The sequence below is a fragment of the Vanacampus margaritifer genome, chromosome 16 (genome assembly GCF_051991255.1).
Source record: "Vanacampus margaritifer isolate UIUO_Vmar chromosome 16, RoL_Vmar_1.0, whole genome shotgun sequence".
NCBI classification, from domain to species: Eukaryota; Metazoa; Chordata; class Actinopteri; order Syngnathiformes; family Syngnathidae; genus Vanacampus; species Vanacampus margaritifer.
The window spans coordinates 3,745,492-3,760,256 of NC_135447.1; the positions used below are offsets into that span (position 1 = coordinate 3,745,492).

At 41.5% G+C, this 14,765-nt stretch overlaps 1 protein-coding gene and 1 long non-coding RNA gene across 3 annotated transcripts in view; one reads left to right on the plus strand and one right to left on the minus strand.

Moving 5' to 3' along the window:
• The window catches only part of LOC144036599 (uncharacterized), a 129,186-nt gene that overhangs the window by 92,113 nt on the left and 22,308 nt on the right, over positions 1 to 14,765 (plus strand). The window lies entirely within an intron of this gene.
• fstl4 (follistatin-like 4) overlaps positions 1 to 14,765 on the minus strand; it is a 120,618-nt gene that overhangs the window by 78,259 nt on the left and 27,594 nt on the right. Inside the window, exons 4-5 of the mRNA XM_077547344.1 lie at positions 10,891 to 11,236; positions 1,174 to 1,301 (exon numbers count right to left, since the gene is read on the minus strand). Coding sequence (XP_077403470.1) covers positions 1,174 to 1,290 — 117 coding nt within the window. The 5' untranslated portion in view covers positions 1,291 to 1,301; positions 10,891 to 11,236. The remainder of the gene's footprint in view (positions 1 to 1,173; positions 1,302 to 10,890; positions 11,237 to 14,765) is intronic.

The window sequence follows — 14,765 nt, forward strand, 5'->3', positions numbered from 1 at the left end:
TCATTCACTGCCATCGACGCCTATAAACGTCAAAAAATCATTTGAACTATTTCTATTGGTTTAACATTTTTTTCCACTTTTGATAACAAGAGTATGAAATCCTAGACTTTTTTTAATAATCTTTTTTTTTTTTTCATAAAAGATTATTGATAAATTAGGGGCGTCAGGCGATTAAATTGTTTTTATTGTAATTAGTCACATGACTTCAATAGTATTCAATAAATCCTAAATCTGTTCTAAATGTACAATAAAAAAATTCTAGGTTTTCATACTCTTGTTAACAAAAGTGGGGGAAAAAATGTGAAACTAATAGAAATAGTTCAAATGAATTTTTTGACATCTATAGCCGTCAATGGCAGTGAATGAGTTAGGAAACAGAACAGTCAATCATCTGGACTTCAGAAAGTAGTCCGCCAACATGTGGGCAGAAAACGTACAAAAAAAACGTCTCTGCAGCGCCACTGATTAATACATTTATTAGAACACCTGCCATGAAAACCAGAATAGCCCATCCAGCGTCATCAAGTGCTTTAACACGGACTCTTTCAATTCCCCTAAAACCTTCCGGCATATAAATGTGGTGTAAAACCTGAAGTTATTAAGCATAATCAAGGTGCTACAGAGGTCGAAGCACTTTGATTAAAGCGTGCCCGGCGCATTTCACGCTCGTAAAACGCCGCTTTGCTTTGCTTTGCTGCGAGCGCGTATGACAAACATCGCCCAACGTCAGAAGTAAAAAAAAAAAAGAAAAAAAAAAAGTTTGCGTTTCCTTATGAGAAAACCGAGTCCGTTCTCATACCTCACATTTAATTTTATGGCTTAGCACCAGAGTTATAGCAAGTTTATAAAACGACCTGTCGTAAATTCCGTGTTAAAGATAATCACTGTAGTGAGGGAAGACTCCATTGCAGTTCTGCGGCGTAGCATTCTCATTCCAACCCACTTAATATTATTTTTTTTTTTTTTACATTTATATGATAGCGCAAAAGGCAGGGAAGATATTTACTGTACATCCCTTGCTAGCAGAGACCAAGGCAACTCAAAAACTTGACGCAATAAAAGAAGCAAAAAAACGATTAAAAACTCCACATCTCCACGTTGCCAAAAAGAACCACTAATAAGTTTGGAAGGGAGATTAAACACAGAACATAATGTTAATGACTTGCTATTTACCGTGGATGACATCTGCGGGATGCTAGCTGCATCCACGTCGCCTCTCCTGTGCCCTGCGGCCCAGCCGCAACCTGACAAGGCGGCCAGAACCGCAACCCAAACAGCAAGGCTGCCCATTGGCGGCTTCCCTGTGGGAAACAACACAAGAAAAAGATTTTTGCGTGTGATTTAACAACTTCTGCGCCAACAAAATACATGACATTGAAAATATGCACTAAGGATTTAACGGGGATGTAATTTAGTAACTCAACAGCACCTCTGCTGGTGGCAGCCAAGTAGTGCGCCCCATTTTGACTCAAGATACGACCATCAAAACTACACAACTGACAGAATTTTTCATTCTGAATCGTTTTAATAAGTATGTAAATTTAATGATTGATTCATAATGCAGATTATTTTGCGGCATGCTAATTTGCTATTGTCCGCACATACTGTAGAGTCGTCAGGCGGCATTTCATAGGGCATCTATTGAAGATACTTAAATGTATCTTGTAAGTAAGCTAACTTAAATATGTTTTCAAATTTGAGCTCTTGAGGCCAGTTTCACTTGGCAACATGAAATTTGCTAGACATGTCAATCATAAGTAGACCCACAAAAAGTCTCAGAAAGAATGCCTGAAAACGCGCAAAAAGTCCACCATTTTGGTTTGAAGCAGCCCTTTTTTAAGGTCATTTTGGTCCTTTCTAATCTCGTCCTACAGTGTTTTGTTTTTTATTTAGTTGGAAAATTCTGCCTATTACAGTAAGTCAATTTCACTTTAAACACATGAAATTTTAATTTGCTAGTCATGCCTATCACAAGTAGGCCCACAAAAGAGTTTCTAGAAGCCATTATAATAAAAAAAAGAAGATTCAGGAAGTCTGCCATTTTGATTCAAAGCTGATATTTTAGCCTCATTCTGAACATTTTCAGTGGTCCTTCAAAGATAATCTCATGGTAAGAGATTTTTTTCAGCCTCTAGAGCCAGTTTCACTTGACAAAATGACATTTGATAGGCAGGTCTATCATCCTTAGCCCAACAAAGAAGTCTCAAGAACCCCAACCCAAAACACACAGTCAGTCAATTTGGTTTGAAGCCGCCATTTTAGGCTTGTTTTGATGAATTGTCAGTTTGGCCCACCTTTCCCAAAACACAAAAGCACGCAAAATTGCACTAAATTAAACAAATTGCAAAATTAGTGCTCATCAAAAGACTTGCAAGAGGGTAACAGGAAGTGAACGTCTCACTCTTTCCAGGAACTGCCGCTGATGTCGTTCGCCAGCCGTAATCGCCGCCGGGCTGACGGGCGCTCGCTCTTGAAAATTAAGTGGCAAATGAGATCTGCCAGTCACTGTCTGCTAATGTGTGTGCCGTGCGTACACACACACACACACACACACACACACACACACACACACACTGTACTTATATAATTACGAGGACAACCATAGACATAATGCATTCCCTAGCCCCTCCCCCTAACCCCAACCATCAACAATGATTGCCTACCCCTATTTCTTACCCTAACCTCAACCATAACCCAACTCAAACCTAAACTCAACCTAAAACCAAATCTTGACCCTCAAAAAGAGGTCTTGAGTTGTGAGGACTGGCCAAAATGTCCTCACTTCACAAAAATGTCCTCAATCTGTTGGTTAAAGACGTATTTTGGTCCTCACAATGTAGTATGTACAAGTACACACGCACACGCTCGAATGCACTCATATACTTTATACTCATTACACTTTAAAATGTATTAGAAGGCAGAGAGTCAATGAAAGAAGTCTTAATAGCCCAGCGCATGGACATCAAAACTTCAAAAATATTGATTTTCTTCTATTTTGGCTTGTTTACCTTCACCAGAGAGTTAGTTTTTTTTTTTTTATGGACTAAATCACGTAGGAATATATCGGACATGCCTTGAAGATATATCACCTTCTTTCAGCCTTCGTGCTGACTTTTTTTTTTTTTTTTTTTTAGGTCAATGTAAAATATTCATTGGCTCCCCTGCGAAGGCCTTACACGGAAGGACGCACGCACACACACACACAAACAGCTCATCGCTCACTGCAGGTGTGGTCTTGTTTGTCCGCAAAATTCACGCTAATGCTAAAGAAACTATGACATCATTTGGGAGTTCCCCGAAACCCGTTCCACTAATCTACATGAAATTTGGCAGCCATGTCTATCATGAGAAGACCGACAAAAAAAATACAGGAACTGTTCCGTTTTGGTTCAGAGCGGACGTTTTAGGTTTGCTTAAGCAGTTTCCAGGAGCCCTTCAAAAACACATTTCTCCAACAGATTTTGTTTTTTAATTCAGCGAGCCCCTGAAGGCAGTTTCCCTTCAACATGAAAATTGGAAGAAATGTCTAGCATCATTAATAAATAGAAAAGTAAGGCCTAGTAAGAAGTGACCGAGTTATATGGATGGATGGAATTCGTACTGTTGTAACAAAGACCGACTGTAACCTCTTAAGCTAGCCTTGTGCATCTGAAGCGGCGTCTGTTAGCATTTCTGACAGGAAAGAGAGACACAGAGGAGGATGGAGTTTAACACTTTGACTCCGTTGTGACAGCCATGCACTCATCTCATATCAGCCTCCTGGATTCGTCTTGAGCTTTTGGAAGAAAAAAAAAAATAGCAAAAGAAGTGACGGGTCAGCGCCAGCCTTGGTATCGCATGTTCTATACTCCTGCTTATCTTCCCCACGCCGCACATGAGCACTGGAGCTTTTTTTTTTTCTCGGGCAGAAAGATAAGGTTATGAACTGTCACTCGCCGTAATGGAAGCGCCGGCGTGGCACGCCGGCGCCTAGAGGACGGGTAGAAAGTTGACGGCGTGTCACTTTTAAGCGCTGACAGTGACTGCTGGAAGAGATTTTAGAGATCAGGATTTTTCTTTTTCTTTTTCCCTTCCACCTGGTCAAAATCAATCTAATATTTGCCACTTGCTATTGTTTTTTTTTTGCACGTTTCAGTAAATAAATCCAAAGGAGAACGAAATTTGACGAATTTCAATGTTAAATATGATTTTTTTTTTTTTATTGTCTGTGGGAATGTGCGAACCAAATGGTACAAATAATGACATACTGCTCATGTGGGGGTGAATTTTTCAAGGGCCTGGAATTTTGCCCCGAAACTGCCTTCAACTACTTTTTTATACTTCCTGTTATAACAAACACACTCATCCAATTCTGGATTGGTTCTTTGGTCTTTCCACTTACAGTAGATAGCATTTTCCCACCTATTAAGGCACTCCAAAAAACACTTCACACTGACTACGCATTCACTATTGATGTGCGTCATCAGGAGCAACTGGAGGTTCAGTATCTTGGAGACAGCCACTCTAATTATAATAATAATAATAATAATAATAATAATAATAATAATAATAATAATAATAATAATAATAAATTTATATAGCACTTTTCTGGACACTCACTCTACCACTAAGCCATGCCGCACCAACAACTTTCCAAGAGATAGCTACTGTGTGAAAATGTATTTTGTAAACTTCAATGGTCAACACCCTGTTGAATTTGGGGACACCATCACCTAGACATGTTTATCCGATATTGTGTCGATTGGTGAATCTGTAATCAGGGGCTGATGTTTTCTAACTTTGCATGGAGAGCGATTGACTGGGAAAAAAAGATGCTTCAAAACAAAATGGCTGACTTCCTGTCTGCTGAATTTCATGTTGATTTTTCAATCTGCTGTTAGGGGACGACCCCAGGGATTGATCTTGACATCTAAAATACATTCCCACCAGTAGACTCTTTGGTGAGTTCTTGGGCATGTTGAGGCCGGGCCCTCACGAAGTACACAATGCGTACAAAAATAAATAAATCAAGCAACACCAAGTCATTGAAAACAAGGAGAGAAAAAGCTAACATATTCACTTGACTCATGCTCCGCTACCCACGCGACACACAAAAGGACGCGGTTGATGTCTAGCTTAGCAAGGCTGCATTCTCTTATCAACTGCCTGAGAATTCATTATCGCCTGACCTACACCGCCACCGCCCGCCATAGCGCATGCAGCTTAAGGCGTCTTGACAGAAAAAACACGCAGTCCATCTCTTCTCCGGAGAAAAAAAAAGAAGCTCCCATGTTGCACCTCTTTTTTTTTTTTTTTTTTTACACGCCTCGTCAACTCCCGCTCGACTGCTCTTAGTCGAAATTCAAGTCGGACACGTTGACGTTCCTTAGGGGGACTCGGTCAGGGGAACACCATCACGAGGGCTAAATCCAGGATTCCCCCAGGAGGGATAAAAACTGCGGGAGCTAAGAGGGTCCCTGGAGGGCTTGTACTGTACCACCAACCACAAGCGCATTGCCAGTGGTTAGCGCAAGAAGCTAATGTGGCAACATCTGAATCAGAAAGCAATTTTTTCACAAAAAGACAGTCGACACCAGCCCTGGCCGGAGTACAAAAACTGCACTACATTTTGTAGCGTAAATTTTACTGTCTATTTGGTCCCACTCTAAACAGAAAAATTTACTTTCTTTCAAGTGTAAATTTTACTGTGTTTAGAGTGGGACTAAATAGACTCTTTTTGGAGTAAAATGTGCTCAACAAAATTTAGTGTACTCTCGTTTCTGTTCTCACATTAGCATTTGCAGGATTTTGTTTCTGTAATATGTGTTCATGTATCGTTGTCACGCTACTTCTTACATAATTGTTACATACGTTTATTATAAATACAGAGCTGCTAACCAGTCTTGCTGCTGTTCTTGTACCGCTACTATAAAACAGGAACATTCCAATGCAGAAGAACTCAAGGTTTATTCTGGTCGAATCTAAACACACAAAATATCCATCATTTTTACAAAATGACATTTGACTCCATGGATCCAATATTTGGGAGGCAACCTTTCCGTGAACACCTCGGCCGTGTTTTTCCGTGCTCTTGGTCACCCGCCTGTTTGCCCCGAGCCGCTGGAGCGGGCCGAGTCAGCAAAGGTCATTTGCGGAAGTTCAACATTAGTGAGCGGAATTTCAAGTGGCTACAGGGAAAACAGCGGAACGGGCGGGTGGCTGGGAAAAAAAAAAAAGTCACCAGCGTCCCCGTGGGCCGCTCAGAATCATTATTATTATTCAAAGCAAGTGATAGGGCAGCATTGTCTGGGCATGACTGTCCCTTTTAATTTCAATATCTCACAGCAGGCTCATCTCAGTGTGTAGCTAAATAACGTGACTCGCCATCTGTGATTTTCCCTGTTTGTCGTATTGTTTTTTAATGCTCTAAATCTGACTTAAAGGAGCGTAACAAGCTGCGGGGGGGAAAAAAACATAACAAAAAGGATGGACTATTTACAAATATTTCTTTGTCAACAGGCTGGAATTGACAACAAATTGCTGCTCGGAACCCAAATGAGACTTTTTTTCGTGCGTCCTCTTGTGATAGACTTGTCTTCACAATTTTATATTGATAAGTTAAACTGGTATTGAGGGCTATTTTTTTTCTAATTTGTTAGTGCAAGCTACTAAGTGAAGTTCTTTGCTTCAAACAAAAATGGCCGACTTCCTGTTTATTTTCGGGCATGGGACCTTGAGACTTTTTCATGCATCCTGTTATTATACAACTGTCTACCCAATTTTATATTGATCAGTTAAACTGGTGTTAGGGGCTATTTTTTTCTTTCCAGGGATTTCTACTGAGTGAAAATGCCTCTTTCAATCCAAAATGGCCGATGTCTTGTTGAATTCTGGGCATGGGTTCTTGAGACTTTTTTGTGTGTCCTGTTATGATAGACGTGTCCATTAAATTTCATGTCGATCAGTGAAACTGGTGACAGGGGCTGATTTTTTTTCTTTTTTTCTTTTTTCTTCAGAGATCACGACAGAGCGAATATGGCAGATTTCCATGCATTATCCAATGAGAAATTAAGTAAAAGTGAGGCTACTGCTTAGCTTTAATGTGTTTACATACAAAAAAAAAATTGAGAAATGAGTCCTAGAGTGTGTGTATTCTTTTAAATGTCAATATCATCTCACGCCAGGCTCATCAGGATGTGCGGCTAAACGGCTTGACTCACTATTTGTAATTTTCTCTGTGTGTATCGTTTTTAAACCTGCAGTACGGCTCATTATATTCTGGGTGTTTTTCTGTTTCCTTTTTTTTTTTTTTTTTGCAAAGCCAGACAAATCAAAGTCAAAAAGCATGAAGGCGGCAAGGAAACAGGCTTTGGTCCACCCGAGGGGATAGCTTTGTTGTTTGCTCCACATTATACTGGGAAACATGATGATGCATCATTGCTGATACGAAACCCTTCAAATGTATAAGCAAGCATTATTTTGGCTGGCCGGGTTTGAATGAGGACTGTGTCGCATCTCGGCTGGCGTCATACTAAAGCGCATTTGGAGTTGGCTGCGTAAATAAAAGATGAGTCGGACAAGGAGAAAACTGGCCTGCCATCATCTCGGGTTGCTACACGAGCTGCTGCGCCGTCGCCCTCCATCAAAATCAACAAGCGAGCTGGGATGCATCACGGAAGTTGGGGGGGGGGGACAATACTTTTACTTTTTTTTTGTTCTAACAGACATGTTACATTTTAAAATTTCACAGAAGGAGAAAAAATAAGCAACAGAAGTCGTGCCTGCAACGTTTAAGGCAGAATTCTGAGCGGAAATTAGCAGATAAAGGACAGGGAGACCTGGCAGGAGTAATTACAAGCGTTTCGGATTCATTTCATGATCATTAGTTGGGCAGAGGTCACGGCTAAAGGATTCATGACCCCCGAAGAGCTCAACAACAACAAAAATGCGCCAGCCAAGTTCATTTTTATGTTACTTCCCTGGCTCCACTGCCACACAAGACAAATAAAGGAAAGGGAGACGTGGCAGGAACAAGAAGTCACCCCAACTTTTATGGGCAACATAACAGGAAAATGAAAAGAAATAAATGTGGTTTGTAATCAAATGTATCAACCAATTTCATAGGGGAAAAAAAATCCATCCTCAAACTAAAGATTTTAGGTGGAATTAATTCATTGTATTGGTTACATCATCTATCGCTAAGCAGAATTCAAAGTGGCTGAAGAACATTGTCACGAGAAATGCTCAATTTTTCTTTTGCTCTGTTAGGGTCATCTGTTGCTAGGTAGAAGTCAAAGGGCTGAAACTTAACCCAGAAACTTGGCAAAATTGTGTATGTGCCAACCAAGATCAGTTATGCCGCAGCGTTTTTCCTGTGTACAGAATTCAGAGGCGGCCACCTCCAGCCTGAGCCACTCATATCGCTCTCCGGCTGTGTTGATTGAGCTCGGCAGCAATGCATTCTAACTGCAGTTGCAGTGTTGCGCCATTATAGAGGCGCTATATCAACAGCAGTTCACCGGAAAGACCTGAAGCAACAACCAAAGAAGAAACGGCTATTTTTAATTTCTTTTTTCAGATCATGGCGCAACCGTTGCACGCGTCCATTTCCTGGTTGTGAGGCGCGCTCCAGTCATAAAAACACATTATATATAATAAACATAATAGTGTTTTACAACAATGCTGGGCTATTTTTACAATTTAATATGTATTAGCGGATGCATTTTTAAAGATTGTAGTTAAAAAAAATGGCAAAAAATGAATGGCAACTTTGTATTCATATAATGTCTAATTTCTAGTCCCTGATCGCAAAATGGCTGCAGGAGGGCAGCCGATAATGGTAAGACTCGTATTGGCACTGATACCGATACCTGGTATCGGTAGTCAGGATGATACCACCTCTCACTTATCAGAAAAAGGACAGTCAAGTAACACATTCAAGTAGCGAAACGAAAAAAAAAGTCATTCCGAATCAGCCGCTTCACTTGAGCGCGTGGAAAAGATTCACTTCCTTCTTGTTGTTGTTGTGTGGCACAAACCGTGTCTCGCTTTGATCAAGGCAGCGTCTCGGGAACACACACACACACACACACACACAAAAAAAAGAACACGCACACCGTCAGCACCCGTAAGCGCTGCCAGCGGTTACAAAATTAACAAGCAACAAAACGTTTTTACGTACGGGGAAATGTCGGATAAATACAAAATGCTGCCTATATACATATATATATATATATATATAATACATATATATAAATCCAACACCTTCTTCCCACCAACATGGAGTCCGACCGCAAACAATAATTGTGGCTCCTAATCTACGGTGGCCATGATGTCAACATGCCTCCATGTGACCCGTGGCACAATTGAAGCCGCCTTCCGAACTCAACGACCCACTGTGCTCATAAAGTCATACAGCCGGATACGATGCTCTCCTCTGTTATTATATATGATTATTATGATTATGATTATGGGCTACTGCCTGGTGAAAAGAAAGGGAAAAATAGCTCAAAGCAGGACATGATGTGGTATGGCTTTGCACCATTTTTGTATTTGGTCTAAATTGCTGGAACGTGATACGTGGTGATATCACTATTAATCTGCAATCATGCAGAGAATGTTTTGTGTGTGTGTGTGTGTGTGGGGGGGGGCAGTACCTTAGATGAGATCAAAAACAAATGATACCAACATCAAATATCACTTGTTGTGATACATGTCCCTCTACTAAAAGACACAAAGGAATGATTTGTTTTCAGTACCTTGGACAGCGCTCATGCCGCAATGGTAGTGTTGGATTTGGATATCGCGATACTGTACTGTATCGAAAACGGATAACGATAAAATACATGGTTATATCATTATATCTCGGCCATTTATTTTATTTTATGGACCTTGGAGAGCTAAACCGAAATCAAAAATTTATACAACACTGCAACAGATTAAGGTGCAATGTTGATATTTAGTCCCACCAGAGAATCATTTTTTATTTTATTTTTTTTCAGTACCTTCACGTCGTAGTGGTGGTACAAAATATCAAAATCATGATACATTACAGTGTATTGTTATACCAACAAATACCTATTGATACTACGGCATGATACATGATATTGTTTTGAATTAAAAGGGTTTTTTTAGAACCTATGAGAGAATATTGAAATTGAAAATATTGATATGCAACTCCAGTATCGATACGTCAACATTAAGTATCAACACGATACGTACATCAAAACACCAGAGAACGATTTCATTTTTCAGAACGCTGTAAAATTTGCTCCCGCCATACCGAATCAATACACCAACATCAAATATTGATGATGCACCAAAACAGAAAACAGTGCGATAAACGTGGATATTGATATTTTGTCCCAACAGAGAACGGTTTTACGATCTTTTCCACACTTTCAGTGAGACCACATATTGATATCCCGATACGACATCATCACACCACATCCAATATTAATATTCTCATTCATGCGGATCAATAATCTCCCACTTGTTCCCTCACGTAGGTATGATCACGAATCACACTCCTTTTTTTGGGTGGGTGTGGGGGGGGGGGGGGTGTAATATATCGTTTTGCAACAGTATCGTGATACGGCTCTACTCCTTAAAACACACTGTAGTGTTTCTTAATCCTTCTTTGAAGACGCTCGTCTGAAAGTCCCGCCACATGACATGAGCTCCATCATCATAAATCATCGTCATAAATCACTCCAGCTAGTGTGCGTGCGTGCGTGTGTGTGTGTGCCGACATGTGGCGTGCAATTCAGCGGCGCAACGGGCAACACTGGTGCAAATTGTCACTATTGGCACGCAAATGCAAAACACAGCTCACATCTCGGCAACATGATCAGCTGTCATACAAAAGCCACACACAAGTCTATGTGTAAACATCACAACCAACTAACTTACCCGTGTTACTTCCCAGACGGAAAAAAAAAAAAAGATGCCAAAAGAGTCCAAGTGCGACACTCCCGTGTGCTTCTCGGCTGCGTTTGTGCGCGCGCACCGTTTTGGATTCCCAAAGTGTCAGCGGCGGTTCGCCATCCTCCGGGCTCCTCTCTCTGCGGCTTCTTCTCTCATCCTCCTCCTCCTCTTCGTGGCGGGTTTCTCTCCTCCTCCTCGTCTTCTTGGTCTGAGAGCGCCGCGCACCTCCGCCGCCCTATTTCAAGCGCGCTGCCGCGCTGACGTCAGCAGAGAGGGAGGAGGGGGACGACGCGGGGCAACACACGCGCGGGATGGGGTGGAGAAAGGCATCCTGGTTTTGAAAAAAAAAAAAAAGGGAAAATACGAAAATATTCAATTTTAGTTTAAAAATAGAAAAGAAGCGATCCATCGGTTGAGGCATAAATATTACTATAATGAATATAATATTCCAATATACTAACAAATAATATATAAAAATAGATGTATTTTAAATGAAATAAATACAAATAATATATAAAAAATTATTTAAAAAATATTGCACCAAATAAAAAGGACAAGCATGGAGAAAATCCGTATGAAATGATGGCAACAAGTCTGAACGATACATTTTATGTATTCTTATCTCTTCAGATAAGAACAAATTCAGACGAGACTACCACCACCCCACCAAAAAAAAAAAAAAGATCCTCCATCAAACTTGCATAGCTCATTAATCATTGACACTTGATGTAAAATTGATCAAGACAAGACGATGAGAGGAAAGTCAATTAGGGAACTTGCAATAGTTGCCGTGTAAAACACAGATCAAATGAAATGGTGCTTATTGTGCACTTTTCCGAGAGTCTCGCGCTGCGTTAACTATAAAATAAATAAATAAATTGATGTTTACGTGTGGTCTGTGTGGAAGTTAAATTAGGGGTGGGTTCCACATCTGTGCACCAATTACCTGTCAACAATTGCATGTTCGTGAGCAGCAAGAAATTGAAATTTACCAGAGGAGGTCGCAGCTTTGATGAAGCAGCATGTGGCTCATCACAGGTTATTTCCATATGCCCAAATGACCGTCAACAATTGTATGTTTGTCATGACTTGTGCGCGAATCAATTTCGATATTGGACACAATAAAATTCTGATAAGCGAATAATCGGTTGATTAATTAAAAAATGATGGATAATGAATAAAGTAACTTCTTTGATGGTTCCTTAATGCTTAAAATAAATCTATGAATTACAGGCAGAACATTTGAATGTTTTCGATGGAACAACGACCAACACTCGTATGTTTGTCATCACGAGACCGATCACGCGTTACCACACGACTCTCGGAGTTTTCCCCGTGTTTCTCGCGGCAATATGGAAAATCCTGCCAGCGGCGCACAGAAACAACTGCAACTCCTTACGCAGCGATCCATATTATTGACAAAAAGCGTACGTGATCAATTCATAAGAGCAAACAAGCTGGAGGAGACGGCTGCAGGCACGCCCCGAGTAACGAATCAATCGCGCCTAAAATGGCGCAAACACGGCAAAGCACTGCGGGAGAGCCGAGGAAACGAGCTTTCCCCGGAGCGCCGCCGCCGGCTGCGCAATTCCACATAACCGGGATGCTAACAGCTAGCAGTCGTCATTAGCCGCCGGACTCATCATCCGCTTAGCAGTGTTTGCACTAGCGGCCATACATCAGAAACATAATATCCTCCGAGTCTCCCGGGCATATGTCGGCACTAAAAAGGTCTCCTTGGCGGATCTGCCGCTTCTTCGCTGACGGCGAGTCATAACTCGTTTTTATGCGCTCGCTCGCGCCCGCTGCCAGCGCGCATGATTCACGCGCGGCGAACAGAGACATTAGCGCGAGCAAAGTTGTCAGCCGCGCACGTGCAATGCGCCGAACGGTACGGCAACAAGTTAAAATGGCAACCGGGGCAGTGGACGGAGGGATCAATACGGATATTGATCGCAGTCGATAGCAGTATAATGAGATTGAATACTTGGTCCAAAAATCTGATTACAAATCAATTTGTCAGATTGTTTTTTGACCCAAAAATAATTCAACATCTCTTACGTGTTGTGTCCGCATGTTCCGCGTCAATCATGAAAAGCTTGAAGAGGACAGTGGAAATAATCATCATCGTTATTAAATAGAGTGAGAGAGAAAAAAGCGTTTCTATCTGGACTCGATCATTTTTATGAGTGTGACTGTCGGCACAAATGACAGGAGAATATTCTGCCGGAACTCGAGTGACCAAATGAATTAGCCTGAGAAAAGCAGTAAAAAGTGTGGATGGGCCTGAGGATGATGATGAGTCCCCTTGGCATTTCACGCCATCACCATTTAGCGCCTTAATACCGCCGACGTGGACAATCAGCCTGAGGTCATTTAAAAATACAAAAAGTTGGCTGGCAATCTACCCGACAACGATTTGCCGGTGCATTTTCAACCACTTTCCAGGTTGCTGTTCTGTCGGAACACCAGATGCTGACCTTATTTAACATTATGGGACACTGTGTCACTCGGTGAAAGGGGCTAAATTTGACCTTCACTAGGTTCTGTGTGAAAGATGAAGCTGCCACACCAGATGCTGTCGTCATATGACATCATACAATTATGGGGTGCTGTGTTCTTGGGAGAAAGTAGCTCTATGTGCAACCTTTGCTGGGCTCTGTGTGAAACCCCGAAATTCACCGCCTGCAAGTCACTCCAAACACAGATGATATCTAACATTACAATATAGCAGGATGCTGTTGTTACTTTGTGTAAGTAGCTTTAAGTCACCTTTGTTGAGTTCTGTGTGAAGCCCGGAACATTGTTGTCTGACAACTATTTTATATATTACCAGACACTGACATCATCTAATATTATCTGATTGCAAGGTGCTGTGTTCTGGGTGAAGTTGATTTGCAACTTTTGCTGATCTCTTTGTGAAAAACAAAACATTGCTGTCAGACAACAATTTTATGAGTCACACCTTACTCATGTTGTGTGAAACTTCACTTTGTGTGACTCCTCATACGTCACTCTCTGGAAACTATTTTCTACGTCACACCAGACTCTGATGCCATCTGATTGAGGGATGCTGTGTTTCTGGATGAAAGTGTCTCAATGCCACCTTCGCTGGGCTTTGCATGAAACCGAGGATTGCTATCTGAAATGATTTAACATGACCTGATTATGGGATGCTGTGTTTCTGTGAAAAAAATAGCTTTCATGTTGTCTTAACTGGGGTCTGTGTGAAACTCAGAAATGCGCCTTCTGCAAGTCACGATAGACGTTATAAAACATCTGATTGTGGAACACTGTGCTTCTGGGTGAAAGTGGCTATATTTTGCATGCACTGGGTTCTGTGTGAAACCTGAAATGTTGCTGTCTAACAGCTATAGGTCACACCAGTCGATGATGTCATCTAACGTGATTGTTGTGCTTCTGCGTGAAAGTGTTTATTTGCTGCCTTTGCTGTGCCCTGTATGAAAGGCAGAGGCTTTATCTGCTATATGTTTCTGTTCCAGCTCTGATGCTGCAATTTTAAGGGATATACGTGTGAAAAATACTTTTTTTTTTTTTTTTACCTATTCAGATTCAGAGGGAAAGTGACGAGATTGATGATTATCGGCAATGGCGCGGTTTATAAACGAGCGTCGGCGTGCGGCCCTGCCAAAACGCCCAGAAGGCGATCAATAGCGCTGATGCGCATCTCGGTGATTACGTCTGACCCGCAGCCCGCTCGCCGACCATCCTCGTTAGTTACTCATCACTCCCGCCGTAATTAACACGCAAACGTGACGAATTTGCTGCCGTTCGCTTTCATCACAGTAGCTCGGTCGCCGTCGGGCAGGAAGCAATTTGCAGTTTGGATTCCTCTTGCT